General features: G+C 42.1%; 1 protein-coding gene across 4 annotated transcripts in view; it reads left to right on the forward strand.

Moving 5' to 3' along the window:
• Nucleotides 1-25,772, forward strand: part of LOC147300643 (protein NLRC3-like) — a 50,413-nt gene extending 24,641 nt beyond the window's left edge. For 2 of the 4 annotated variants that reach the window (XM_086284988.1, XM_086284987.1), the window contains 6 exons: nt 2,757-2,930; nt 3,159-3,332; nt 9,828-10,001; nt 17,556-17,729; nt 24,737-24,783; nt 24,932-25,772. In XM_086284988.1, coding sequence (XP_086141114.1) covers nt 2,757-2,930; nt 3,159-3,332; nt 9,828-10,001; nt 17,556-17,729; nt 24,737-24,783; nt 24,932-25,464 — 1,276 coding nt within the window. In that variant the 3' untranslated portion in view covers nt 25,465-25,772. Of the gene's footprint in view, nt 1-2,756; nt 2,931-3,158; nt 3,783-9,827; nt 10,629-17,555; nt 17,730-24,736; nt 24,784-24,931 lie in introns of those variants that run through there. The other 2 variants (XR_015127605.1, XM_086284989.1) reach the window with 2 other exon arrangements.
• The last annotated feature ends 1,628 nt before the right edge of the window (nt 25,773-27,400 follow it).

The following is a 27,400-nucleotide window of genomic DNA, read 5'->3' on the forward strand; positions in this document are numbered from 1 at the left end:
TGACAGCAGCATGACCCCCCCCAAAGCATTCTCTTTCACTTGGCATCATTTACCTCTCCCTTCTCCAATTTCTGATGTGTCCACCTTTGCAATGATAACTGTGATCAGGGTGAACCAAAAAGGTGCCGTGGTGAACAGATACTTCAGTTTGGTGAATGCAGTTTCAGCTTTGGGGACCAGATGCATGCTGAGACTTGAGTGGTGCAGCTACCTGACTATAGTTGAAAATGAACAGTCTATAAAAATTTGCTATTCCCAAAACCCATTGGAGATGCTTCTTGAATCTACAATGGGTACAAGGGGTAGGCCACTCTGTTAAAGCTTTCACATTTGCCAGATCCGTCTTCACCTGCCCCCGTGCCAAAATGTAACTGAAAAAAGTTATTGATGAGGAATGGAATTCACACTTTTTTGCTTTGACATAAGGTTTATTCTCCAGCAAACGTTGGAAAAATAGCATGGACATGAGACTGATGTTCCTCGCAGGTTTTGGGAAAAATGAGGATATCATCCAGATACACCAATACGAACCTGTCAAGGAATTCCCGGAGGACATCGTTAACTAATCTTGAAACATTGCGGGAGCATTAGTTAACCCAGGCGGCATGACCAAATACTCGTAGTCCCCCAATGGCATGTTTAAAACGGTCTTCCACTTGTCTCCCTGATTGATCTGGAAAAAGTGGTAAGCGTTGCGGATGTGGGGTTTTGTAAACCCAGTGGCACTGTGAAATGGCCTGAAAGCAGAGCTAATGAGGTAATAGGTACTTATTCTTGATGGTAATATCACTGAGGCCCCTGAAGTAAATGCATGGCCAGAGAGAGCCATCCTTTTTCCCCACAAAAAAGAAGTTCCAACTTGAGATGACAATCGTTGGATTATGCCTGCACCGAGGGATTCCTTAATGTACTTTTCCATAGCCGCACACTCAGGTCTAAGCAGGTTATACAGCCAGCTAGAAGGCCGGGTGGAGCCAGAGAGTAGTTCTATGGTGCTGTCCTGTGGTTTGTGAGGTGGCAGTGAAAGCGCTTTACTTTTGCTAAATACTTCCTGAAGATCATGACATTTGGTGGGCACAGAGGAGAGATCTAAAACAGTCTCAGTGTTGGTTGATGGTTCCACAGGTTCCGGTGGACGGGCAGAAACAAGGCAATTTGAATGACAGAACAGACTCTAACTGATTACCCTCTGACCTGACCAGTCTAAGTGGGGGTTATGTAATTCTAGCCAAGGAAACCCGAGTATGAGTGGTTTGTGAGGTGCATGAAAAGCAAAAAAGGTAAGTGTTTTCTTGTGATTGCCAGGGGTGACAGGCTCTGTGCGCTGAGTTATGTGAGGGGACACTCGGTTATTTAATGACTTAGTGGGAATGGGCGGATTAAGGGGGCATAGAGGGATGTTTAACTGTCTCGCTAACTCAGACTCCATGAGGTTCTAATTGAACAAGAGCCTGAAAGGTCTGGTTAACTAGAACAGAGAGTTGGAGTTGCAATCTGGGTTTTTATGTTTGTGTGAGTATCCTCCACCCTTATCCCTGAACTTTCCAGTGGGCAGACCCTGGTGTGGAATCGAAAACAGACAGGTTCATCACGAGAAGCAAGCTGATCTTTCATGGTTTGATTTAATGACTGAAAAACATACAGCGGTGGTTAGCACTGTTGCCGCACAGCAAGAAGGTCCTGAGCAAAAGTCTTTACAAACTCAACCAGGAAATCATCATGCGAGCAGAAAGAAAGAGGATGAGCAGATAGGTAAGCAAGAGAAACCCGCCAGCGTCCCAGGTTTCCAGAGAAGGTTCAGGTTCTAGGTACCTGAAATGGGATGTAATTCAATTCAATTCAATTTTATTTATATAGCGCCAAATCACAACAGTCACCTCAATGCGCTTTATATTGTACAGTAGATCATACAGTAATAGATACAGAGAAAAACCCAACAATCATATGACCCCCTATGAGCAAACACTTTGGCGACAGTGGGAAGGAAAAACTCCCTTTTAACAGGAAGAAATTTTTGGTGTCAAAGTCAAAGCACAGATCCACCCAGTCTCTGTATTTCAGCTTATTTCCTTTATACACACATTTAACAGGAACAGTTTCAGACAGCTAGTGTTTACCTGACATTACCTGCGTACCTCACAGTTTGCAGGTAATGGGCATAATAATTACTGAACAGAGACATCCTGCTGTGAACTTTGTTGCTGTGGATCTAAAATGTAAAAATACATCTGAGAAGATTTCTAATCATGATTTTATGAGCCCCCAAAGTTTGATTCTGTTCATCTGGACGTAGCGCTCTCAGCGGGAGAAACATTTTGTCACTCATCAAGATGACTTCTTCAGGCTCAGCTGACTGCAGCTTTCCCCAATCTTATAAAGAGTACATCTGCATAATGACTCAAACCTAATGGTCAAGGAACTGACCTCCCAGCCTTATTGTTCCTTCAGTGGGCTGGTTTCAGTCATTATGCAAATGTACTTTTTATAGGGTTGGAAACCAGAAGTCAGCTGAGACTGACGAAGTCACCTGGATGAGTGACGAAATGTTTCTCCCACTGAAAGCGCTACGTCCAGATGAACAGAATCAACTTTTGGGATTTACTAACCTGGATGATTGAGCATGGATCAAGACGGGTTTTTATGAGGTATACAGTTTCTTATAATTTCTAAACCAGAAGGTTGAGGAGATGGAGCTCATGATAACTGGCTACTGCCCTTCAGCGTGCTTGTTTTGTTGTTCTTGTTATTTTTTTCAGGCTGAGCAGCTGTAACCTGTCAGAGAAAGTCTGTAGAGATTTGTTGTCAGTGGTCAGCTCCCAGTCCTGTAGTCTGAGAGAGCTGGACTTGAGTACCGACAGCCTGAAGGCTTCAGCAGTAAAGCTTCTGTCTGCTGCAGTGGAGAGTCCACACGCCAAACTGAATATTCTGAGGTCTGACCGATTTGTATTCTTTTTTCTTTTGTTTGTTTGTTTTGTTTTGTTTTTAACTGAGAAAATAAATCCAGCAATTTAAACAGTAGAGGTAAACTTGATCAATTTACTGTTGTTTCGTACCACATCTGCTCAGCATAAAACAACAAGGATTCTTAAAATATAAGATTAGTTATTGCACCCTGATTACACTTTAACATCAGTCTTTGTTCATGTTTTCATTTTCAGACTCAACGTCTGTGAACTTCTAGCGGAAAACTGTGAAGCTGTGTCCTCAATGCTCAGCTCTCAGTCCTCTACTCTGACAGAGCTGGACCTGAGTATCAAAAATGTGCAGGATTCAGGAGTGAAGATTCTGTCTGCTGGACTACAAAGTTTAAACTGTAAACTAAATACTCTGAGGTCAGATCAATTGACATTTTGTTTTTTTTAAATGAACCAATTAAACATTTTATTCAAGGCTTCCGGTTCCGGCGCTCGTGGGGATGGACACCTAGTACGAGAGCTCTCGACTGAAACTTATTAAAACTGCCCCAAGTAAATTAATACACTATCTAAGTGCACATAAAGAGGAAAAAGGGGTTTAAATGATGTCCAGAAAGAACAAAATAGCTAAGAAGTTAACGTTTGAAAACGTGGAAGATGGCAATGTGCAGCTAACAGAAGGGGCTAACGTTAGCCCCTATAGGGCTAGCCGAGGCCACTCTCCCACTCCTAGCCGCGAGGATTCTGGGACAGAAGATGAGGTTGACCCAGCAAGTTTGACGCTGATACTGAAAGAACTGAGAGGCGTTGGGAAAGAGGTGAAAGAATTTCGAAAAGACACGAAAGCGCAACTGGTGGAAATAAGGGGTGAGTTGGATAAAGCCAATGCGCGGCTTAATGATGTGGAAACCAGGGTTGCAGAACACAAAGATAAGCTCCAGAACACAGACGAGATTTTGTCTGAGATACTAACAATGCAATTCAATGTTATTTATATAGCGCCAAATCACAACAAAAGTCACCTCAAGGCACTTCATAAATACAGAGAAAAACCCAACAATCACATGACCCCCTATGAACAAGCACTTTGGCGACAGTGGGAAGGAAAAACTCCCTTTTAACAGAAAGAAACCTCTGGCAGAACCAGGCTCAGGGAGGGGCGGGGCCATTTGCTGTGATTGGTTGGAGTGAGAGAAGGAAGACAGGATAAAGACATGCTGTGGAAGAGAGACAGAGGTTAATAACAGATATGATTCAATGCAGAGAGGTCTGTTAACACATAGTGAGTGAGAAAGGTGACTGGAAAGGAAAAACTCAATGCATCATGGGAATCCCCGGCAGCCTACGTCTATTGCAGCATAACTAAGGGAGGATTCAGGGTAACCTGGCCCAGCCCTAACTATATGCTTTAGCAAAAAGGAAAGTTTGAAGCTGATCTTCAAAGTAGAGAGGGCGTCTGTCTCCTGAACTCAAACTGGGAGCTGCTTCCACACCCAGTCCAACATAGCCAGGCTTTCTTTGCTGCTTTGACAAAACCTCAAATCCCAGTCAGAGATGATGAGCATCATCACAGTGATGATCATTTCTCTGTAACCCAGGCTTTCTGCTTCGGGATCTGTGCACGCTCAGAAAACAAGGAGACCTTTAAACATAATTTCACTAAATGGATGGATTGAGCTCAGCCTACAGATGAACTGGTGCCAGAGATCATAAAGAACATCAAACAGTCAAATTCAACACTTTTAATGGAAATATGAGATTAATCTTAAAAGTAGAGATAGTGTCTGTCTCCTGAATCCAAACTGGAAGCTGGTTCCACAGAAGAGGGGCCTGAAAACTGAAGGCTCTGCCTCCCATTCTACTTTCAAATACTCTAGGAACAACAAGTAGGCCTGCAGTGTGAGAGCGAAGTGCTCTAATGGGGTGATATGGTACTACAAGGTCATTAAGATAAGATTGGGCCTGATTATTTAAGATCTTGTATGTGAGGAGCAGGATTTTGAATTCAATTCTGGATTTAACAGGAATCCAATGAAGGGAAGCCAATACAGGAGAAATCTGCTCTCTCTTTCTAGTCCCTGTCAGGACTCTTGCTGCAGCATTTTGGATTAACTGAAGGCTTTTCAGGGAGTTTTTTGGACATCCTGATAATAACGAATTACAATAGTCCAGCCTGGAAGTAATAAATGCATGAACTAGTTTTTCAGCGTCACTCTGAGACAGGATATTTCTAACTTTAGAGATGTTGCGCAAATGGAAGAAAGCATGCAGGAAAAGTTTCAAACAAAACTAACATCACTGGAGGCTTACTCGAGGAGGGAGTCGCTCAGACTGTACAGGGTGCCGGAGGGAGAAGAATCGGGAGCTCCATCTATGGCCCACTTTGTGGAGAAGCTACTCCGGGAGAATCTCGCCATCCCACCATCAACACCGTTACAAATTCAGAGAGCACACAGAGCGTTATCATTACTCCCTCCGGACGGCTCCCAACCCAGATCGATCCTGGTAAAATTCCTGTGCTTCACGGTTAAAGAAGAAGTGCTGAGGCTCGCTTGGCAAAAGAAAGGTTTTATGTTGAATTCCAGCAAGAAATCAACCTCGACCACGATTACCCCCCTGAGATCATGGCTTTGAGGAAGGAGTATGCAGAGGCACGAAAGGTCCTAAAAGAGAAGAATGTACGGTTTAGGACCCTCTACTCAGCGCGCCTTAAGGTTTTTTTCAAAGAAGGAGCGAAAACCTACAACACGGTGGAGGAGGCAACGGCTGACCTGGCGAGTCGGGGCCTGCCGGTAAAGGTGATTACACCACTGGCAACCCCCAGAGAAAAACTACAAAGATGCCCGCTGTGGCGGGGAGTTGGTGGTTGGCGTCCGCGTCAGATCCGAGGAGCTGCGGGATATAGAGAGAAGCTGCAAGTATACAGACGTGAAGAGAACGAATTTAATGTTATGTATTAGCTATGGACAACATGGTGAAATATGGTTACTGTCGAGCTAAAATGGGTGGGGCTTCTCGTGCTGTGAGTGACGTCGCAGTGGAAAGCCCCCTAACTCAGGGAGTAATAAGGGGTTTCCCTTCAAGTTGTGAGGGTGTCAGTGCTCCACTGTCAGAAGCCAGCTTAGGAGCTTTCAAGCTCCAGTTATGTTCAAATGTTTTCAGTTCATTCCTAACTTTTTTCACTTGTTACTGTTTTAAGAGGGGGTTGCCTGCTGCTATTGAGTTTATGCGCTGTGGTAACTTAATATACCTTTATGGGAAGTGAGTCAGTGAAAGTAATCTCTTTTAATGTTAACGGGGTTCTGAACGTGATTAAGATGAATAAGATACTGTCCAAACTAAGGAAGGAGAAGGCCCAGATTGCATTACTTCAGGAGACACACATGAACCAAGTAGATCACTTGAGATTGAAAAGAAAGGGTTTTAAATATGTATTCTCCTCTTCCGTTAAGTCCAAACACAAGAGGGGTGTGGCTACACTTATCTCTGGTACACTTAACTATGAACATATCTAAGAACTCTGTGACGAGGAAGGCAGATTGGTTAGAATAACAGAATGGATAGAGGGGTCTGAAATCACAATTTTAAATGTTTATGCTCCCCCCGGGAGCGATTGGCTATTCTATAGGAATAGGTTTGATTTATTGGTGGATTCTCAGGGGATAGTTGTCTGTGGAGGGGATTTTAACTTTAGACTTGACCCTAAACTAGACTCCTCCTCCCCGACCAACCAGGTAACAGCACTTACTAGAAAAGTCAATTCCTATATGCTAGAGATGGGGATAATAGATGTATGGAGGGACCGCTACGCATCTACCAGAAATTTCACTCATTACTCTGGTTCCTTTAAAGTGTATGCAAGGCTGGACTACTTTTTTATGTTTAAAGTTGATAGGTTTAGGGTCAAAGACTGTGACATATTAACAAGAGATCTATCTGACCACAGTCCTATCTCTCTATCTTTGCAGGTGGCTAGGAAAAAATGTACCACACTGTGGAAATTGTTATCGCACCTTAATGATCCTGCCATAGTTTCCAAATTAAAGGTAGACATTAAAGAATTTCTAGATGTTAATGACACAGGAGAGGTATCTCCAACTAGTCTTTGGGATATGCTCAAAGCGGTAATGAGAGGTACATTAATTTCTATCGCCTCCCACTTAAAGAGAATCAAAGGGCAAAAATTAGCAGAACTACAGGCAAATTTAAAGTTGAAAGAATAGGAAGACATAAACACCGCAAATCCTACTGTGAAGCAGGATATCATGAAAATACAGGATGAAATTAATGATATTTACACCCAGGAGGCCCAAAATAACTTAATTTTTTTGAGGCAAAAATACTATGAGACAGGAGGGAAATCTGCAAAATATCTGGCAAATAAATTACGCAAACAACTAGAGGAAAGTACGATATACCAAATCAAGGACCCCAAGACTAATATTCTGGAATCAAAATTAGAAGACATTCAGAAATGTTTTGAGACCTTCTTTAGGGAGCTGTACTCACAGCCCAATGCTACGGAGGAGAATTGTACTGATGCCTTTCTTAGCTCTCTAGAATTACCTTCACTCCCGTCTCTCAAAAATGAGCTTCTAACACATCCCATTTTAGTGGAAGAAATTAATGCAGCTCTTTCCAGATTAAAACCAGGTAAGGTAGTTGGGCCGGACGGGTTCAGTTCTCAGTGGTATCGCACCCTGAGGGCAGATCTAGTCCCCACATTGCTGAAGTCATTTAACTACATCCTACAGGAGGGAGAAATCCCACCCTCCTGGAGGGAGGCAACTATTTCAATTATCCCAAAAGAGGGGAAAGATAAACGAGAATGTGGAAACTATCGACCAATCAGTGTCCTTAACTTGGATGACAAACTATTTACTTCTATTCTTGCTCGTAGACTGGAGAAGTTTTTACCTGACCTCATCAATTTAGATCAGACTGGTTTCATTCACTATAGACAAACAACTGACAACATTAGGAGAATATTACACATCTCTGCTCAAATACAAAAGAACAAAACTCAATCAATGATAGGAAGCTTGGACGCTGAGAAAGCCTTCGACTCGGTCAGATGGGTATTTCTGTATAAGGTTCTGGGGAAGTTTGGCTTTCACGACAAGTTTATTAGAGTAATCCAAGGTCTGTTTGCTCGACCCTCAGCCCGTATTAAGGTGAATGGTGATCTCTCCAAGCCCTTTGCTCTGGAACGTGGCTGTAGGCAGGGTTGTGCAATCTCGCCACTTCTCTGATTTATTCATAGAAACATTTGGCCAAACGATTAGACAAAATCATAACATTAGGGGTGTTGCATTGTCAGGAGTTGAACATAAAGTGGTAATGTTCGCCGATGATGTACTGGTCTGCCTGGAGGAGCCAGAGAGGTCTTTTAGTGAGTTGATGTCTACTTTAAGTGATTTGGGGAAGTTATCTGGTTATAAGGTCAATATTTCAAAAACACAGGTGATGACTTTAAATTATACAGCTTCTGTAGCTTTACGTAGGGATAACGAGAAAAATAAGTACCTGGGAATATATTTGACTGCGGACCTCTCGGGGCTCTTTCAGGCAAACTACGAGCCAATATCTGCAAGTATAAAAGCTGATCTGCACAGATGGAATCTGGTCCCCTTCATGAGTCTCAGCTCCCAGGTAACTTTTAAAGCATGGATATCCTGTGGCCTTACGACATTCCTCTCTCTTACTCATAGAAATATTGTGCTCAGATTTGAGACCTTACAGGACAACCTGACAAAATACAACTTTCATAGAAACTTACAGCTGAGATCATATATTGATCATGAATGCCAACTTCAATGATGCTGAGTCGCATTTTTTCCTCATCCTGAAAAATGCCACAACCATGACCCCTACTAAATCTATTTCTAAACTATACAAAGCCCTCTCTAGTGCCAGCAAGGATAACACTTTATACACTAAGGATAAATGGGAAAGGGAATCAGGGATTGCTATTTCTGTGGGGGAGTGGGAAAATGTTTTGTACTGCCAGTGGTCCATGTACAGTTCTATGAGCTGGAAGGAACATGGCTGGAAGAATATTATTAGGTACTTCAAGACTCCATATCAGGAGAGGTACAAAGGGGCTTATATGCAATGCTGGAGACAATGCAGCTCGACTGTTACTAACCATTTTCATGTCTTTTGGGACTGTCCCAAGTTAAAAAACGTTCAGGTCTCCTTAAGTGCAGTCTTTAACGTTCAAATACCTTTAGATTTTAAGGTTTTATACATGGGTTTGGTCCCCTTTCTGGAATGTAGGAGTGAGATTAAGTTGGTGCAATTACTCTTGGTGGCAAGTAAAAAAACAATTACTAGAAGATGGTTAAGCCCAGCCCAGCCTACCCTAGACGACTGGTTTGGGATCATTTTAGAGATATTTAGGATGGAAAAACTTACATATCTGTTAAGAAATCAAAAAGCCAAATTCTACCAAATTTGGAACAATTGGATCCAATTCATCACCCCCACGAGGGCTGACTTCACTTGATCTCACTATTACTTGGTTGTTTTTGTTTGATTTTTTTTACATTTACTTCTATTACTATTGCTTGTTTATTTACTTATTTGTTCACAATGATTGCAGCATGGGCACCCCTCCCAGTTTGTGTTTATAGTTCCATGTAATGTGTTCTATATATCTCCTTTGGGAGAGCATGCGAGCAACTGTCCTAGTAATAGCTAGTGGAGGTTAATATGCACCCACTGATCACTTTGTTTACTGATCACTTGTCCAATCCAAATAAAGATATAATTAAAAAAAAACATTTTATTCAAGTTCATCCATATGATGTTGTATCTTAGTATGTTAAGGTTTCATCAAAAATAAAAAGATGGCATGTAATATAATAACAAACTTTACATAAGTATTATAGATTATCTTTTGTTTTTCAGACTGGGTGGCTGTAACCTGTCAGAGAGAAGCTGTGAAGCTCTGTGCTCAGTCCTCAGCTCCCAGTCCTCCAGTCTGAGAGAGCTGGACCTGAGTAACTCTGACCTGCAGGATTCAGGAGTGAAGCTTCTGTCTGCTGGACTAAAGAGTTCACAGTGTGCAGTGGAAACTCTCAGGTCAGGATTCAAACGTTAACACATATGATCATTTAAAATGTGAATTATATTATTGATTGACTTATCTATAGAGCTTTTAGCTAAACTTATATTTATATTTGAGTGGATTATTAGACTGAATTACTGTGTAAAATTTGTCACAGTCATACGATTTTGTTTATTTTTTATTTTTAATTCATGTACTGGCCATTTTACATAAATTTGGCTAATCTTCTACAATATATACATTTGATTTCGTTAGGAACAAAATGTTCAAATTACATATTTTGCTGGATATTGGGTATTAATGAAATTATTATGTCTTTAATGACACCACATTTCCATTTGTTGGAGGTTACTGGTGGTATTGCTTCAGTGTTTGAGTTTTCCTTGCAAAGAAACATCTGGAATTTAACAATACATGTTTTAAAGCTGTTTTCTCCAAAGGGATTTGTATTAGTGATGGTAAATTTGATTCTTTTTACCGAATCGAGTTTAAATGAGTCACTCACCAAAATGAATCGGGTTTTTTAAGTCATTTGAGTCTCTGAGTCAGTTGCCCAGAGAGTGCCAAAAATGTACTTTTTCTCTCAAACTTAATTTGTTTTTATTTTCATGTAAATCCTACTGCTACGATGAGTGACTGAAAAATAAAAACAACTATTTTATGGAGCAAAAAAGAATAAGATTTCTAAATTGGACATTTATTTTTGTTTATGTTATTAGTATTTCCTCAAATGTGTTAAATATATATTTTCTCATCTAAATAATTTAGTCAAATAGTGATTTTCAGATTATTTTACTTACATTACTGCAGCAGATTGCGAGTCAGACACTGGTTTTTTTTTAATAGTGGTGGAAATGAGTTCATATATTTTCCTTTAGTCTGCTTATCATCTTTGCACAAAAACAAAGTGTAGACTGAATGTTATATTGAATCAGTCAGACTATCAGGCTTAATCTCAGATGAAGGAGTGACTCTTCCGTGGTAACAAACTGTGAGTTTCAGCAGCTGAGAGGCAGGAGGGAAGGGTGAGTGAGTGGTCTTGATGCATTCTCAGTCTAGACTAGACTAGAAAGAGGGGCGCTGCTCTTGTGGCGACCAGCAGGTTGTCTCTCTCTGTCAGTGTTTTAACTTATTTTATTTCATTCTTTTATTCCTTTATATATATATTTTTTTGCCTGAGGAAATTCTATAGCATCGGCTTGTGTTTTGTGGAACTTCTTTTAACGAAGATGGGTTTTTTATTTCGCATGATTTTATTGGCAATCCTGACGGTTGTTTGGAGTCATTCCTTTACCATCAATAATCCTGGCTAATGTGCAGTCTCTGAGGAGTCAATTGGATGAACTGCATTTGAATGTTGCACACTTACGTGACTACAGGGATACATGTCTAATGGCATTCACAGAGACTTGGCTCAAGGACTCTGACCCTGATTGTTCTCTGGAACTAAATGGCTTCGGGTTTCCCATACGTTTGGATCGAGACCCCGGAGCTACCCAGAAATCTCAAGGAGGAGTGTGTTTGTATATAAATCAGAAATGGTGTAAAAATGTGACCGTTCGTAGACAAGTGTGTCTGCCTGACATTGAGCTCCTCTCTGTGTCTTTGAGGCCGTTTTATCTGCCGAGGGAATTCCCACAGATCAACGTCACCATTGTTTACATCCACCCTAAAGCGAATCCTAAGAATGCGACTGACACCATCTCCATTTTTTTCCTAATAACAAACCATGGTCTTCAAAAGGTCTTATGAGGCTGATTCATGAAAGGAAAAAAGCTTTTATTGAAGGGAATATCTTGAAAGTCAGAGAAATTAGGAAGGAGATCAGATCAGAAATTAAAAAAGCCAAAGTAAAATACAAGGATAAGGTAGAGGCGGAGATGGGTAGCAATAACTTAAGGGTGGCCTGGGCAGGCATGAAACACATGACTGGTCACTGTTACAGTGACTGTAATAAGATAAGTCTTCCTGGTTTTAGTTCAGACTCTCAGTTAGCAAGTAGAGAAGCTTATAGACCCTCTACAATTTGCATACAGGCCTCGTAGACGTGTTGATGATGCAGTGGTCACTCTGTTGAACTTCCTTTATCGCCATCTTGATGGCGCCAAAGCTCATGCTCAGCTCTTATTTACTGATTTTTCTTCAGCTTTTAATACTATCCAGCCACATCTTTTAGCTAATAAACTTCTTAACCAGTTTACACTTGATCTTAATCTCGTTGGTTGGGTTTTAGACTTTTTAACTGACAGATCTCAGTGTGTGAGAGTGAACGGCTGTTTTTCCAAACAGCTGAACTCTTCCACTGGCTCACCGCAAGGTTGTTGTCTCTCTCCTCTACTGTATATTTTGTACACTAATGACTGTCGCAGCACACAGGCCAACAGGCATTTCATTAAATACGCAGATGACACAGTCATTGTAAGCCTCCTTCATGGTGAAGAGGATTCCCATGGGCCTGTTGTGGATGAGTTTGTTTCGTGGTGTGATCAGTCCTTCTTAATGATCAGCACCTTGAAAACCAAGGACATGGTTATTGACTTCAGGGAGACATCCCCTCATCCTGCGCTAACAGTGGTAAATGTGCAGCCATTGAACTGGTGGACAGTTATAAGTATTTGGGGGTTGTTCTTGATAAAGCTCTGTGCTTTGAGTCACATCTTGCTGCTACAGTGAAAAAGGTTCAACAAAGACTTTTTAAGGAGGTTGAGAGGTTTCAATGTTTCATCTGCAATGATGACTCGTTTTTTATAAAAGTTTTATTGAATCTGTTTTAACTTTCTGTATCATTGCTTGGTACGGTAATATGTCTCTGAATAATAAGACCAGACTTAACAACCTGGTTAAAGTGGCTGGTAAGATTTCAGGGAGGTCTCAGGTCCAGCTTGTGGACTTTTATAACAGGCAGGTGCTGAGGAAGGCGACCTCTGTCATGTTGTGTTCAGATCATCCTCTCTTTAATGATTTTCAACTGCTTCCATCAGGTCGTCGTTATAAAGTGCCTGCAGTGAAGACAAAGAGACATAGATTGTCTTTTGTACCTACTGCTATTATCATAGTTAATAACACTGAACCATATGTGTTGTTGCCATTGCACATTGTACTTTTTTGATGAAAAATCTAGGTTGTTTTCTCAGGCTTATATTATATTATATTATTTTGGAGTGTGTATGTGATGTGTTGGTTGCCTGTTTGTTTGTTTGTACGGACATCTACAACTATATGTAAAAATACAAAACAAAACAATTTTCAATTTGTTCTAGTTTATTGCACTTTTTGCTGTATATGTATATATGTATATGTAGTTACTATGGACTGAATGCATACATATTATAAAAATTTGGGCTATAACGGTTGTATTGATGTATAGCAACTTGAACTGCTCCCCAAAATGGCACTACAGCAGTGGTTCCCAAACTTTTTTTGCTGGGCCCCCTTTGTTTTACACGAAAAACGTTCGCCTCCCCCCCGGCGCGTGAACAGCACGCACACGCACTAACACATCCTCCAACCACACACGCCCATATTTTGCTCCATTGCGGTTTATTTCACACCTCAAACATTTAGTAAACAATTAAGCAAATACAAGTAATCTGCAATAAATTACAGGTAGTAAGAAAATAAACTACTAAATCTTTTACGCTACGTCCGCACCTACACTGGTATTTTTGAAAACGCAGCTGTTTCATCCAAACAGCGTTTCAAATCACCAAAAACTGAGATTTTTTTAAAACTCCTTTTTTGCGGACGAGGAATACAGAGTTCATCTGGCAACGTCAAAGGTTGCGCCTTTTTTCACGTCACGTTATTGTTTATGTGAGATGAATTGCAGAATGGCAGACAGAGACAAAATACTGTTACTCTGAGTATCTGCAGGTTTCACACGCAGTTACTGTCCCTCCATTTACAAAGGCGTCACGGGTAGTTGTTTTTTCTTCTTCTGTAATACTAATCAACATTGCTGTCAATACATTTTCAAAAAATGCCTCTCTGTGCAAAATGGGTTCAAAAACATAAACAGCTGTGGGATCCTGTTTGTCTGTGATTTGAATCGAGGGAACAAATCGTGGCAGGATCAGCCTGATGTTATTTGTATCCCGCTGTAACTTTACTCTATAAAGAGCAAACATCTCCAAAATGTCAGGAGTAGTTAGTCACTACAACAAGTGTTTGTGAACTAAAAATTAAGAATGTGGGATCCTGTTTGTCCATGATTGGAAGAGCCCAGCGCTGCTCCCGACGCAGGGACCTACCTCAGCACCTGTGCAGGTGAAGCCAAAGGGCAGATTTGCTTCACCATATTTTCTAGTCTTTGGCTTAGAATGAAGTTGGTTTGGAAACATATTCAGCGATGCTTCATCTCCTGCTTTGCGTTTCTGTGGGCGCCGTGCTAGCACTGTTCAAGCGTTTTGTTCCCCTCCCTTTTCATACCGCGCCCCCCCTGCCATGGCTCTGCGCCCCCCCTAGGGGGCGGGCACCACAGTTTGGGAAGGTCTGCACTACAGCATGTAAAAATCTAAAGATAAGCTCTGGCAGACTTGGTTCTATGGTAGGTCTTAAAGGGTTTAACATCAAAGATTCAGTGGAGAGCTACTGTAACAGCTGAACAGAAAAACTCTTCCTCCCCTGGTGTGCTACTCTTCACAACCCGCAGGACTTTCACCCTCAAGAGATGGAAAAGGGGAACGAGGGCCGACGTCCAGGTGAAACTGAGAAGCTACCAGAGGCTAGCTTCTTGGCTGTGGGGAGAATCCTGGTGCCTGCGTCCACTTCCTCTCCTGACATTTAGTTAATATGTTACGCCGGTGACTGGGACCTGGGCTCTGTGGCTCAGAAGCAGTTTTTCTCACGGTGTGTCCGTCAAACGTTCACTGTTTTTATTGATAACAGCTATGTCTGCTCATCGATCATTGCTTCCCCCAGCTCTGGAGTCGCTGCCCTGCCCAGCAGGTCCACAGGTCTGCATTGTCTTTATTTCAAGTGCCGCTGCAGTCAGCTGTTGATTTTGCAGATCGACCGTCATCAACTCGGTTGGCCCCGCTTAACGTTCGCTCCATAACAAACAAATCATTTATTCTAAGCGATCTCTTTATTAAAGAGTCTCTAGATTTCATGTGTCTGACTGAGACGTGGCAGCAAAATAAGAATTATGTCCAATGTTCCCTCTAATGTTTCATGTGTCTGAGCGAACACACAAACTCCCTGAGCGGTCCCTTGGATCACTGGATCACGTTGTCATTAACGTGGCTTCACTCTACATCAACCAAAACACCGGTGTCGGCACATGAGGACGCTGTCATAGCCCGTCAGCGACGTTGATTAGCTGCGTATATACGAATGTGAATCATTGGCTGGACTATGGGATAAGGCGGCATCGTTCTAAATACTGGAGCAGCCAGTCACTGACTAACACTGCAAAGCAGAATTGTTAACGTATTTATTTTAATTTCAATTCAGGTTAGTATTTAGTATTTATTTATTTATTGTCATTGTCAAGAACAATGAAATTGCGTTTGGGGCTTCCATACAACCCAAAAAAAAGAAGAAAATAATAAATACCCCTTAAAACCCAAGTGTACATATTTAACCCAGTGTGACTCCAATGCAATAAGACAATCCTTAGCAACAACATGAGAACATGACAAGTAATGTTCGTAGAAAATCAGACAAAGACCTGAGAAACATGACAAAGTACAACAATGCAACCCATTCAATATTATTGTACTGTGAGATATGATATCAGATATGATAGTTATCTATTTAAGAAGGAGGGGGGGGGGGGGGGGCAGGAGGGGGAAGAGAATAAAGATATGATGCACCAATGCAGACCAGTTCATTGCTATTAAGAAGTTGGATATGGTTATTGTCCGTGAGAGGGGGGCAGAGAGTTCAGGAGCCTCACAGCCTGTTAGATATCTTTTTGTGCGCAATGCAGATACTCTGTGTGCAGAGAGCGTGTCAGCGGATTGCGCCCGTGCGCAGCTTAGAGGGAACATTGATTATGTCCACTTGAATGAAATCTGCCCGGCTGGCTGCTCCGTCATCTGAACTCCGCGTCTTTTAGGACGTGGTGGAGGACTCGCTGTTGTTTACCAGGACAGATTCACATGCAGTCTGATGACCTCGGACTCCTTTTCTGCATTTGAGTCACAGATGATGGTCAGTTCTCTAAAAACCAGTTATTGTATTTTATTCTACCTGATGGGGTCTTTCTAACTGAATTTAATGACCTTCTGACATCCATCATTTCATTGGAGAAGGTTGGGAGATTTGAGCCGTCATATTGATGAAGCATCCTGTAACACTGCTGCTGAGCTCATCACTGTCACTGAGTCTTTTAACTTTAGGCAGCATGTTTCTGGCCCCACACATACAAAGGGTCACACACTGGATCTTGTTTTCTCCCTGGGTTTAAATATACATGATGTATGTGTGGAGGATGTCCATGTGAGTGACCATAGCTGCATATTTTTTAACTTGTTATTTTACTTGGATCCTTCATCTCCTAAACTGATGATCCAAAGGCGGATTATAAACCAAGATGCTGCTGGAAGGTTCTCTGCCATGTTTGACCCTCGCATGGCTCGTAGTGACCTCGACTCACGTATTTTATCCTTTAATGATCAATGCAAGTTGTTGGAAAGCCCACTGATAACATGTTTACATGGCTAAAATGTTATGGCTCATTCATTGATAGTATTTTCGCCATAGAAATTGTTATGTCCTATATTGTTGAACCCACCATGTCTATGCTGATGCTCTTTGAACGCACCACATACGTACTCGAGGCCATGCAGTGGCTGCTAGTCTGTGTTCTCAGTATTTTTATGTGTCAGTTCCAGTTTTAGAGCTCTAAAGTGCAGCTATCGTGTTAGGAATATGTTAGGAATAGACAGGAACACTGAGCACACTGAGGTCAAATCTTTATTTAGGGCGACCGTGGCTCAGGGGGTTGGGAATCGCATCTGTAACCGGAAGGTCACCGGTTCGATCCCTGGGCTCTCTGTCCTGGTCGTTGTGTCCTTGGGCTTTACCCTACTTGCCTACTGGTGTTGGCCAGAGGGGCCGATGGCGCGATATGGCAGCCTCGCTTCTGTCAGTCTGCCCCAGGGCAGCTGTGGCTACAACCGTAGCTGCCTCCACCAGTGTATGAATGTGAGAGTGACTGAATAGTGGCATTGTAAAGCGCTTTGGGTGCCTTGAAAAGCGCTATATAAATCCAATCCATTATTATTATTATTATTTTACCACTCGCTGCATTCTTGATGTTCATGTTCTTCTCTTTCCCCTCACCCTGCAACCAGTCATGGTAGATGCTCCTCCTGGAGCCTGTTTTCACTGGGAGGATCTTTGTGTCAAAGGGAGTTCTTCTTCCCACCATCACCAAGTGCTGCTCACAGTGGAGGCGGTTACCTTACACTGTTAAACAGCTTCAGATGACTGTTGTTGTCTGTTGGGTATTGTCACTTATAAATAAAGTTACATTGAATGGATGTATGGATGGATAGATGTTATTGTGACGAAGAGAAAACGATTGTTGACAGATTGATTGTTGTTTTGTGTGTCTGCAGTCTGTCAGGCTGTCTGATCACAGAGGAAAGCTGTACTTCTCTGGCCTCAGGTCTGACCTCCAACCCCTCCCATCTGAGACAGCTGGACCTGAGCTACAATCATCCAGGTCCCTCAGGAATTAAGCTGCTGTCGGCTGGACTGAAGGATCCAGGCTGGAGACTGGACACTCTCAGGTATGGAGAGAATGTCTGATAGAGGAGGAAGAGCTGGAAACATTTCCTGTGTCTTTCACTCACTTCCTGTTTGTTTCCTGCAGATGACACATGAACAATCACACATGCAGGAATATTTTCAGGGACAGACACACTAGTCTAGCTGGATAGTTCATGGATATTTATGTAGGGGTCTCCAAGGAGTCTGGTTGCAGGAACATTTAGGTCACAGGTGTACCTGAGATAGATACCAGTGTACCTAATAAAGTGTCAGCCATGTGTATGTTTCCCATGCTGTATGTCCACAGTGACAGAAGGATGAAACAAGGCTGTGAATCATTTCAGTCTGTGTTTGTGACAAAGAGGCAGACAGGAGCAGCTAACATTTGGAAATGGAAGCTTAAATAATGACAAACTCTACATTCACAGCTGAATTAACAATAAATTTGTTCTCAAGTGCACATTTAGCAGCTAATGCTATTACTGTTTTCCCTTGTTTCTACAACTTGAGCAGCTATTGCTAAGTAGGCCACTTTGCTCTGCTAAGGATTTATGTGACCATGATGAAAACTCTGATAAGCTAATGCTGCTAAGCTAATACTGTTTATGGGCCCTGTTAGAATCAATATTTCATTCTCATTCTGTTGTTTGAGAACAATATTAACGTTTCACATCATTATAACACAAGAGAAAAGGGTATTAGCGTTAGCTACTAATGCTTATTCACCTCAAATTAGCTTTAGCTGCTAATGGTAGCCTACTTAGCAATAACTGCTCACTAATATAATGCTAATTCACATCAAATTAGCATTAGCTGCTCAAGTTGTTATAAGGAAAGAGAAAACGGTATTAGCATTAGCTGCTAATAATTGTTCACCCCTAATTAGAGTTAGCCCCTAATGGCAGCCTACTTAGCATTAACTCCTGACGTCGTTGTAATGCAGGGGAAAAGAGTTACCATTATCGGATAATGCTAATTCACATCAAATTAACATTAGTTAACAACGGTAGACTTCGTATCATTAGCTGCTGTCATTCTTACAAAGCAAACAGTATGAGCATTAGCTGTTAATGCTTTCTCATCTAACATTAGAATTGGCCACTAATGGCGTATTGTTAAAAAGTAAAAAAACACATTGTTAGCATAAGCGGATGATGCTAATTCACCTAAATTAGCATTAGCTAATGATGGCTACATACCTAGCATTAGCTACTGATATTGATATAAATCAAGAAAATATGGTATTAGCATTAGCTTTTAATGCTTTTTCATCTAAAATTAGAATTAGCCACTAATGGCGTGCTATTTAGCATTACCTCTTCACATCGCAGGGGAAAAGTTAAAATTAAATTTAAAAAAATGTTCAGATTAGCTACTCGTATTGTTAAAAAGTAAGAAAAAACATTGTTAGCATAAGCGGATAATGCTAATTCACCTCAAATTAGTATTAGCTAATAACGGCAACCTACTTAGCATTAGCTGGTCATATTGTTATAATGCAAGAAAATATGGTATTAGCATTAGCTGCCAATTCCTAAATACCTAAAATTAGCATTACCTGTAATGGAAGTCTACTTAGCATTAACTCCTCACTAATGTAATGCTAATTCACATCAAATTAGCTTTAGCTTTAGTATTAGCTGCTAGCACCAGCCTACCCAGCACTAGCTGCTCACATTGTTAAAAGGGAAGAGAAAACGATATTAGCATTAGCTGGTAATAATTATTCACCCCTAATTAGAATTAGCTGCTAATGGCAGCATACTTAGCATTAACTCCTCACATCGTTATAATGCAAATGAGGCTAACTTACATTAAATTAGACTGCTGTTATTAGCTAATGCTATTTAGCAGTAGCTGCTCACATTGTTATAAAGCAAAGGAAAACGATATGAGCATTAGGTTCTAATGCGTATTTGCCTTTAATTAGACGTAGGTGCTAATGGCGACCTACTCAGCATTAGCAGCTCAGATGTTGTATTGCTAGGGAAAAGAGTGTTAGCATTAGCCGTTCACATTGTTATAAAGTTAAGGGAAATAGTGTTAGCATTAGCTACTCACATTGTTAAAAAGTAAGTGTTAGCATTAGTGCATAATGCTAATTCACATCCAATTAGCATTAGTTAATAACGGCAGCCTATTTAGCATTAGCAGATAATGTTGAATTTGGCCCACTGGAAAAGTTAAGAACTCAAGATTTAGGAGTGTTTCTCGATAGCTCTTTCTCATTTGAGAAACAAATAAATGTTGTTATTAAAACCAGCTGTAAGCTTTATATTGTTGATTGTCATTTCCCATATGGAAAAGATATATAAATCTTATAAAGTTTGTATCTGTCTTGTGTGAAACTTGTATGAAAAGCATACAAGAGTGAAAACAGATATAAGATCCCTTGAAAAATTATATAATGAAACTTGTATGTTTTCGATACTTACTAAAACAATATATGAAAGTAATGAGAAAGTGGCCACTTTCGTGAGTATGACTTTCATCATATAAGTTTTTAGTCTTTTCCATATGGGATATGCTTAAAAATATTTACTCATACATGCTTAGTTTTATAATCGATTGGATGATGATAGAGGTTTGATCCTTAGTAGTCTGTAAAGACTCTGTATGCCTTCCAGAGTGCTCTGGCATGCACACACCACTTGGGGCCATGAGAGAGGTCGTACCCTCTCTTACTGATTTATGGTGTAGGACAGGGGTCTCAAACTCAATTTAGCTGGGGGCCGCTGCAGGCAGAGTCTGGGTGAGGCTGGGCCGCATTAGGTTTTCCACAAGAAAGACATGGTTAAAAAATTCCAATCTTCTCAAATCTCTTTATTTTTATTTTTTAACAGAAAATATGAAAAATAAATAAACAAATTAAGAATTAATAAGAAAATAAATCAATCTGTAATACATAAATAAAATAATAATAAGATATTTTTAGTCAGTGAACTTGTGTGTATCTTTCAGTCTTCTATATCTGCTGTATTTAGATTGAAATGTCTGTATTAACAGTTCTATAACCTTCTTCTGAACATGAATGGAACACTGTAGAAAATGAACTGTTCTTCTGAACATGGCTTCTCTTGCCTACTCCTTGCTGCTAGAGACCTGGCAGCGTTTCCTCTCGCATAGCCGAGCCAGATTTGGCCTGAGGGAGGAAGCAGTTGCGACCCTCAGTATGTCTTGAAGATGATCATCCGTAAGTCTGGACCTGTACTTGGACTTATTGAAGTTCAAAGTGGAGAAGAGCTTTTGGCACAAGTATGTGCTACCAAAAAGGCACATGGTCCGCTTGAACATTCGGGAAAGCCGAGGGAAACTAGGGCTCAAGTCTCTCAAAAATTGTCCAAGCTTGTCTTCTTTTCCACTCACCTCCCTGAACTTTGCTTTGAGTTCAGAGTTGCACTGCAGCTCAATGAGCTCCATTTGAAGCACAGAAGGGGCATCTTGCACATCAAAGGAGAAGGGGTCCGCAAAAATGTGAAAGGTGGCTCTGTGTGTCTTGAAGTCAGCAAATCTGTGATCAAATTCCTCCTGTAGCCTCAAAATGACATCAACATACTCGTCAGCACTGAATGGTGTGCCTGCATCCACGAGTGCCTTGCATGCTGGGAAATGGCAAAGGTTTGTCTGAGAGAGCTGAGCTTTCCAGAGCGCCAGTTTTGTGGAGAATGCTCTCACGTTGTCATAGGCAGCACTGACAAGTTGCCCCTGGCCTTGTAACGTCTTGTTCAGTACATTAAGCTCATGTGTCATATCAACAAGAAAAGCTGAGTCCATGAGCCATTTGGGATCAGTTAGCACAGGAACACTAACTCCATCCTTCTCCATGAAGGCTTCACTTCTGCTCTCAACTCAAAAAGTCTCTTTAATACATTTCCCCTGCTGAGCCAACGTACCTCAGTGAAGTCGAGCACATCCCCATATTCTGACTCCATTTCCTCTAAAAAAGCTCAGAACCTTCGGTGCTTTAAGCCCCTGGATCTGATTTGGTTGATGCATTTCACAACAATAGACATCACATTGTCAAACTTCAGGCATTTGCTGCAAAGGACCTGCTGATGGATGATGCAGTGCAGAGCAATGGCCTCCTCCACGCCTTCCTCTTCCAGTTTGTTTTGTGCCACCAGTCCATGTTTCCTCCCTGTCATTGATGGCGCTCCATCTGTTGTTATTCCAACAAACCTCTTCCATGGCAAACCAACATTCTCAATGGCATCACACAGCTTGTAAATATCTGCTGAGCGGTGGTCTGGCCATGCATTGGAATTACTGTGAGCAGCTCCTCCATCACTTCAAAACTGTCATCAACACCACGGACATACATTGGGAGCTGGGCAGTGTCGGTGATGTCTGTGGTCTCATCAAGAGCGACTGAGTATACACTGAAACATTTGGCTTTCTCACACAGTTGGTCATAAATGTCACTTGACAGGTCAGAAATGCGATCTGCTGCGGTGTTGGCAGAAAGGCTGATGTTGCTAAACTGACCTTTCTTTCCCGGACAGACTATATTTGCAGCCTGCAATATGCACTTTTAGACAAATGCACCTTCTGTGAATGGCTTCCCTGCTTTAGCAATCATCTCACTAACCACGTGGCTCCGACTGCTGCATTATTCTCTTTGGTTGCTTTCTTGGAGAAATCTTGCTGCCTCAGTAGATCTGTTTTAAGACTGGCAACCCGGTTCGCTCTCTCGTCTCCCTGGTATTTTGCATCCAGCTCAGCATGTCTAGTTGTGTAATGACGTTTCAAATTGTATTCCTTGTGCAGCGCAACTTTCTCTGTGCAAATAAGACAGGTCGGGGTGCCCCTGTGCTCAACAAAGAAATATTGCATTTCCCACTTTTCCTGAAATTGTCGGTGCTCATCACCAACCTTTCTCTTCACCGCAGGCTTTGAAAAAGACATGTTTGGGGCTATGTGACATTTATAATTCTACTTGGTGTCACTGTCGCATTGAAGTTTCAATCAAGCGTTTAGCCGACGGACGGGGAACGTCTCAACGCGTAGAGAACGTCATTTCTGCTTCTTTTTCTTGCAACCGTAGCACGGCGATCGGCAGATAAAAAGCCGGTAGCAGTCTCCTTTGTTTTTACGCTCGATGTTCATGTCTTTCATGACGACACGAACACCGTGGCGTTTGCAGATGGTAGAAAGTGCAGGGATAGCGAGCGCAAAAAAGGCGACTGCTCACGGCGCCGGGCTGTTGTTACAGGAGAAAGAAGCGGAAATGACACCGTGACATATAACAAATAACATCAGCTGTTTCTGATGTTAGTTGTTTTGACTGCTTTTACATTATATTGAAATATATGTAATGTTCATGTTTGCTGCAATGCAAACGCAGTGATGCAAATAAAAACATGGAGCCACAAATTACGGTGCGACCCTATAATTAGTCCGGGTTACCGGGGACTGTTGTTGCCGATGAACAGGTGTCGCTATGTGACTGCAGACTAAATTGGGCTGCATTGAGTTCATGACTTTTCTTTTATCCCGCCGCCTACGCATCACTGTGAGAGTTAATATGAGATCTCTCTCTGTGGAAAAATAACTTTAAATCCCACTGACGTGTGTATAAATCTATATACGTATAATGTCCCGCTGGGCAGCAACTTAAAAAAACAACTTTTTTTGAAGTGTTGTGAACGCAGCGCGCTGGGGCGAATGTCGGCGTTTGCCCAATAGAAAGGAGGAAGCCAGCCAGGCACAGGAAAGAAAGAAACACTCCAGGGCAACGCTGCTGGAACTTTGACTCATTGAGAAATGTTTCCCTGCTTGCATCAAGCCCGGCTGGTGTCCCCTGAGATCCATATCCCACCCTGATTGGTGGGTTAATTCAGCTCCGCCCACAACACTGTAAAGTGTCATACATTATCAAACTAACATTACATTTTCATATTAAGGTGGGGCCAAAAACTATCATCCTGCGGGCCGCAATTGGCCCGCGGGCCACGAGTTTGAGACCCCTGGTGTAGGAGGACACCTACTCTGTGTCTGGTTAAGTATAAGAGCCCTTTGTTAGGGGGACCGCTGGACTCTTAGCACCAGCTTTGGGGTCACAGGGTCACATCTGGAACACACACACACACACACACACACACACACACACACACACACACACACAGACACACACACACACACACACACACACACAGACACACACACACACGTGCACACACACACGTGCACACACACACACACACACACACACACAGACACACACACACAGACACACACACACAGACACACACACACACACACACACACACACAGACACACACACACACACACACACTATGCACAGACTGGTACTCTTTGTTCATACCTGTGTAAGACGTCATAATGAACTTGTGCATATTCATGTAAGCTCAATAAAGAGCAGTGTTACGAGGGAGCAGACGAGAGCGACTGAGGTCAAGTGAAGGAACGGCGCTGTCACAGTTCTCTCCCTCATCAATTGTCTGCTTCCAGCGGTGGGTCTGTGCTAGACGACCCATCACCAGCTTTTTCCACTGGTTACCAGTACGTGGTAGAATCCACTTCCAGATCTGGTTGTCTTTAAATCTGTGAATGGATTGGCTCCATCTTATCTCTCTTTAACAAAAGAATCCAAGTGGAGCCCTCAGGTCTGCAGATAAGCAGCTTCTGACCAGAACTAGACGTAAAAACAGAGGTGAGCTTTATCGATGGCTGCAGCCAAACTCTGGAACAGTCGCCCTTCACATCAGGTCGTCACCAACACTGGACATTTTTAAAAGCCGGTTGGAAACACATTTGTACTCTGTAGCTTTCAATCCTGACCAGTCTTTATAGTCATTACTGTGTATGTTTCCTATTTTCTCTCTACTCTGTGCAGCACTTTGGCTCAAGCTGTTTTTAAATGTGCTGATAAATAAATGTAGATTTCTTTGAATAAAACAGTGGAGCCGAGCTTTGAGCTCAGTGTGTAACAGTGTGTGTGTGAGAGCCATGTAATGTCCATGTGTGCATGCTGACTGTGCTGCTCTGACCCCCCTCCTCCTTTCAGGGTGGAGCCTGCTGGAGTCCGATGGTTGAGACCAGGTCTGAGGAAGTGTAAGTGTGTTTTTAATGGGATTCATGAAAACAAAGCAGCACACATTCAACCATCTTCATCATGTCAGGAGTCATCATCAAAGTGTCAATCAATGAACAGATGATGGATCAATAACTGCAGCTGGATTGTGTTTGTTCTCTCCATCAGATTCCTGTCAACTCACAATCGACACAAACACAGTGAACACAAAGCTCCAACTGTCTGACAACAACAGGAAGGTGACACGTGTGAAGGAGGTTCAGTCATATCCTGATCATCGAGGCAGATTTGATGATTATCAGCTGCTGTGTAGAAATGGTCTGACTGGTCGCTGTTACTGGGAGGTCGAGTGGAGAGGAGACGTTTATATATCAGTGAGTTACAGAAGCATCAGAAGGAAAGGATGCAGTGATGACTGTTGGTTTGGACAGAATGATCAGTCCTGGAGTCTGAGCTGCTCTGATGATGGTCCTCGTTATGTCTGTCACAATAACATACAAACACTCATCTCCTCCTCCTCCTCCTCCTCTGTCTCTAACAGAGCAGCAGTGTATGTGGACTGTCCTGCTGGCACTCTGTCCTTCTACAGAGTCTCCTCTGACACTCTGATCCACCTCCACACCTTCAACACCACATTCACTCAAACTCTTTATCCTGGGTTTAGGTTCTTGTCTCCTGGTGGCTCAGTGTCCCTGTGCTGAGTGGAGTGTAAAGAGTGTCTCCTGTTACAGAAACACTCTGACTGTTGAACAGATAGTTCAGTCTGTACATGTCTGTCTCTTTCACTCACAAACACGTTTTCAGATTCATGGATTCAATCAGTTGATGTTTGAAACTCTTCTAAATGATTCCTTGTAAACTTCTTCAGTCACAAACAAACAGGAAGTGATGTCACATGTGTTCCTGTCCACACAGCAGAATGAGTCTATTGCTGACAGTGATGTACAAACAGAGTGAGCATTTCTGAGGCCCAAAATAAACTGAGTAGTTCACTGAATGAACAATGGACTGTGAGCTCAGTTCCTTCATCATTAGTATGGATTATATATGTATATGTATTATATTAGTATCATATATATCAGGTGCTGCTGCTTTCAGTCATTGTGCAAATGTGCTGTTTGTAAGCTTGTAAAGCTGCAGTCAGCTGAGACTGAAGAAGTCACCTGATCAGTGAGCAAACGTTTCTGAAAACGTCCAGATGAACAGAATCAACCTTTTGGGATCAGCCAGCAATGCAGCATCATTGTTGTTCAGCTTCAGAGGTTTGCAGGAATGAACTGATGACCAGAAACAGCTGCAAAGTCCAAGAAAATACCAGCTGGAGTTCAGCTGCATTTGAAGAAGTCAAAGAAAAGTAAGGATGGCAAAGGGCGACGTTTTCTTCCAAAGAGCTGCAAACATGGTCGACGCCTCATTAGAAGAATCATCTGGACATTTGTGAGGAACTCTAACCAAGAAAGCAACGTCACACAGATCCAACAGACAGTTTCCATGACTGCAAGTGTTGAGTGGAAAAATGCTACATTGCATTATTGCATCCTCTCACCACAGGAGGCGCTGTTGGCACCACTGATTGCTGATCAGCTGTTCTCTGATGATCTGATTGATACTGTGAATAACGGGACTCACTGAACTCTGTGACACAGTGAAGATTACAGAGTTTAACTTCACCCTTTAAGACTGACCACAGAACCAAGTCCGCCAGAGCTTTTGTTATATTTTTACATGCTGTGGAGCCATTTGTGGGAGCATTTCAAGTTGCTATACATCAATACAACTGTTATAGCCCTAATTTTAATAATATGTATGCATTAAGTCCATAGTAACTACATAAACTGCAAAAAAAACCTCTGCTCATCCATCTCTGTGTGTATCAGGATACATTTGGTTCATAATACACAGAAAAATCAGAGTTATTACCTGTAATAAATGTGAAAGATTCCTGCAGTGATAACCAGGCAGGACTGAAACACATCCAAGCTGTCACCACGGTAACAGCACCGCCCATCCACAGGTGAGGGGAGGAGCAAAAAGAGGGACTTTGACCATTTTATACTAAAAACACTCAACTAATGTTTCTAATATGAAACAAATAAGCCCACATTAATGTGAGCGTTTATTAAATAATAATAATGATGATTTCCTCCTGATCTCATTTCCACAGCAGAGAAAACTGTGGTGTATATTGAGGTGGAGGGTGTGGTCTGTGGCTCAGGTGTAGAGTGAGGGTGGGGTGCACCACAGCAGCATGCTGGGACTGCTGAGGGTGGAGGAGGGAGTGATGATGACATCAGAGCTGCAGCACAGAGACCAGTGAACACACAGTCTGTTCATCTTTGCATAGATACAATATACAGCACAATATTGAATGACAGACACGCTGTGGGAGCTTCCACAGATACACTGACGTCAGCATCCAGAGTCCTCCTGCTGCTCCCCCCTCAGAGCCCCGTGATCAGCACCAACACATTCAGTTAGATGACAGAGTCCAGCTGCAGCTAGAATCAGCTCCCCTCTGTGAACAACAGCACAGCGTCAGTGTTTCACACTCAGTGAAAGGAGGAAACAGCAGAAGAACACCATGTGTGCTACGTTTCCCAGGACACACTACAAACTGCACAAATACAGAGCAGCACG

Source organism: Aulonocara sp. 'chitande type north' Nkhata Bay, unplaced genomic scaffold (genome assembly GCF_057382095.1).
Source record: "Aulonocara sp. 'chitande type north' Nkhata Bay isolate Kocher_YH1m ecotype deep benthic unplaced genomic scaffold, A_spYH_male_GT1.1 unmapped_scaffold_20, whole genome shotgun sequence".
NCBI classification, from domain to species: Eukaryota; Metazoa; Chordata; class Actinopteri; order Cichliformes; family Cichlidae; genus Aulonocara; species Aulonocara sp. 'chitande type north' Nkhata Bay.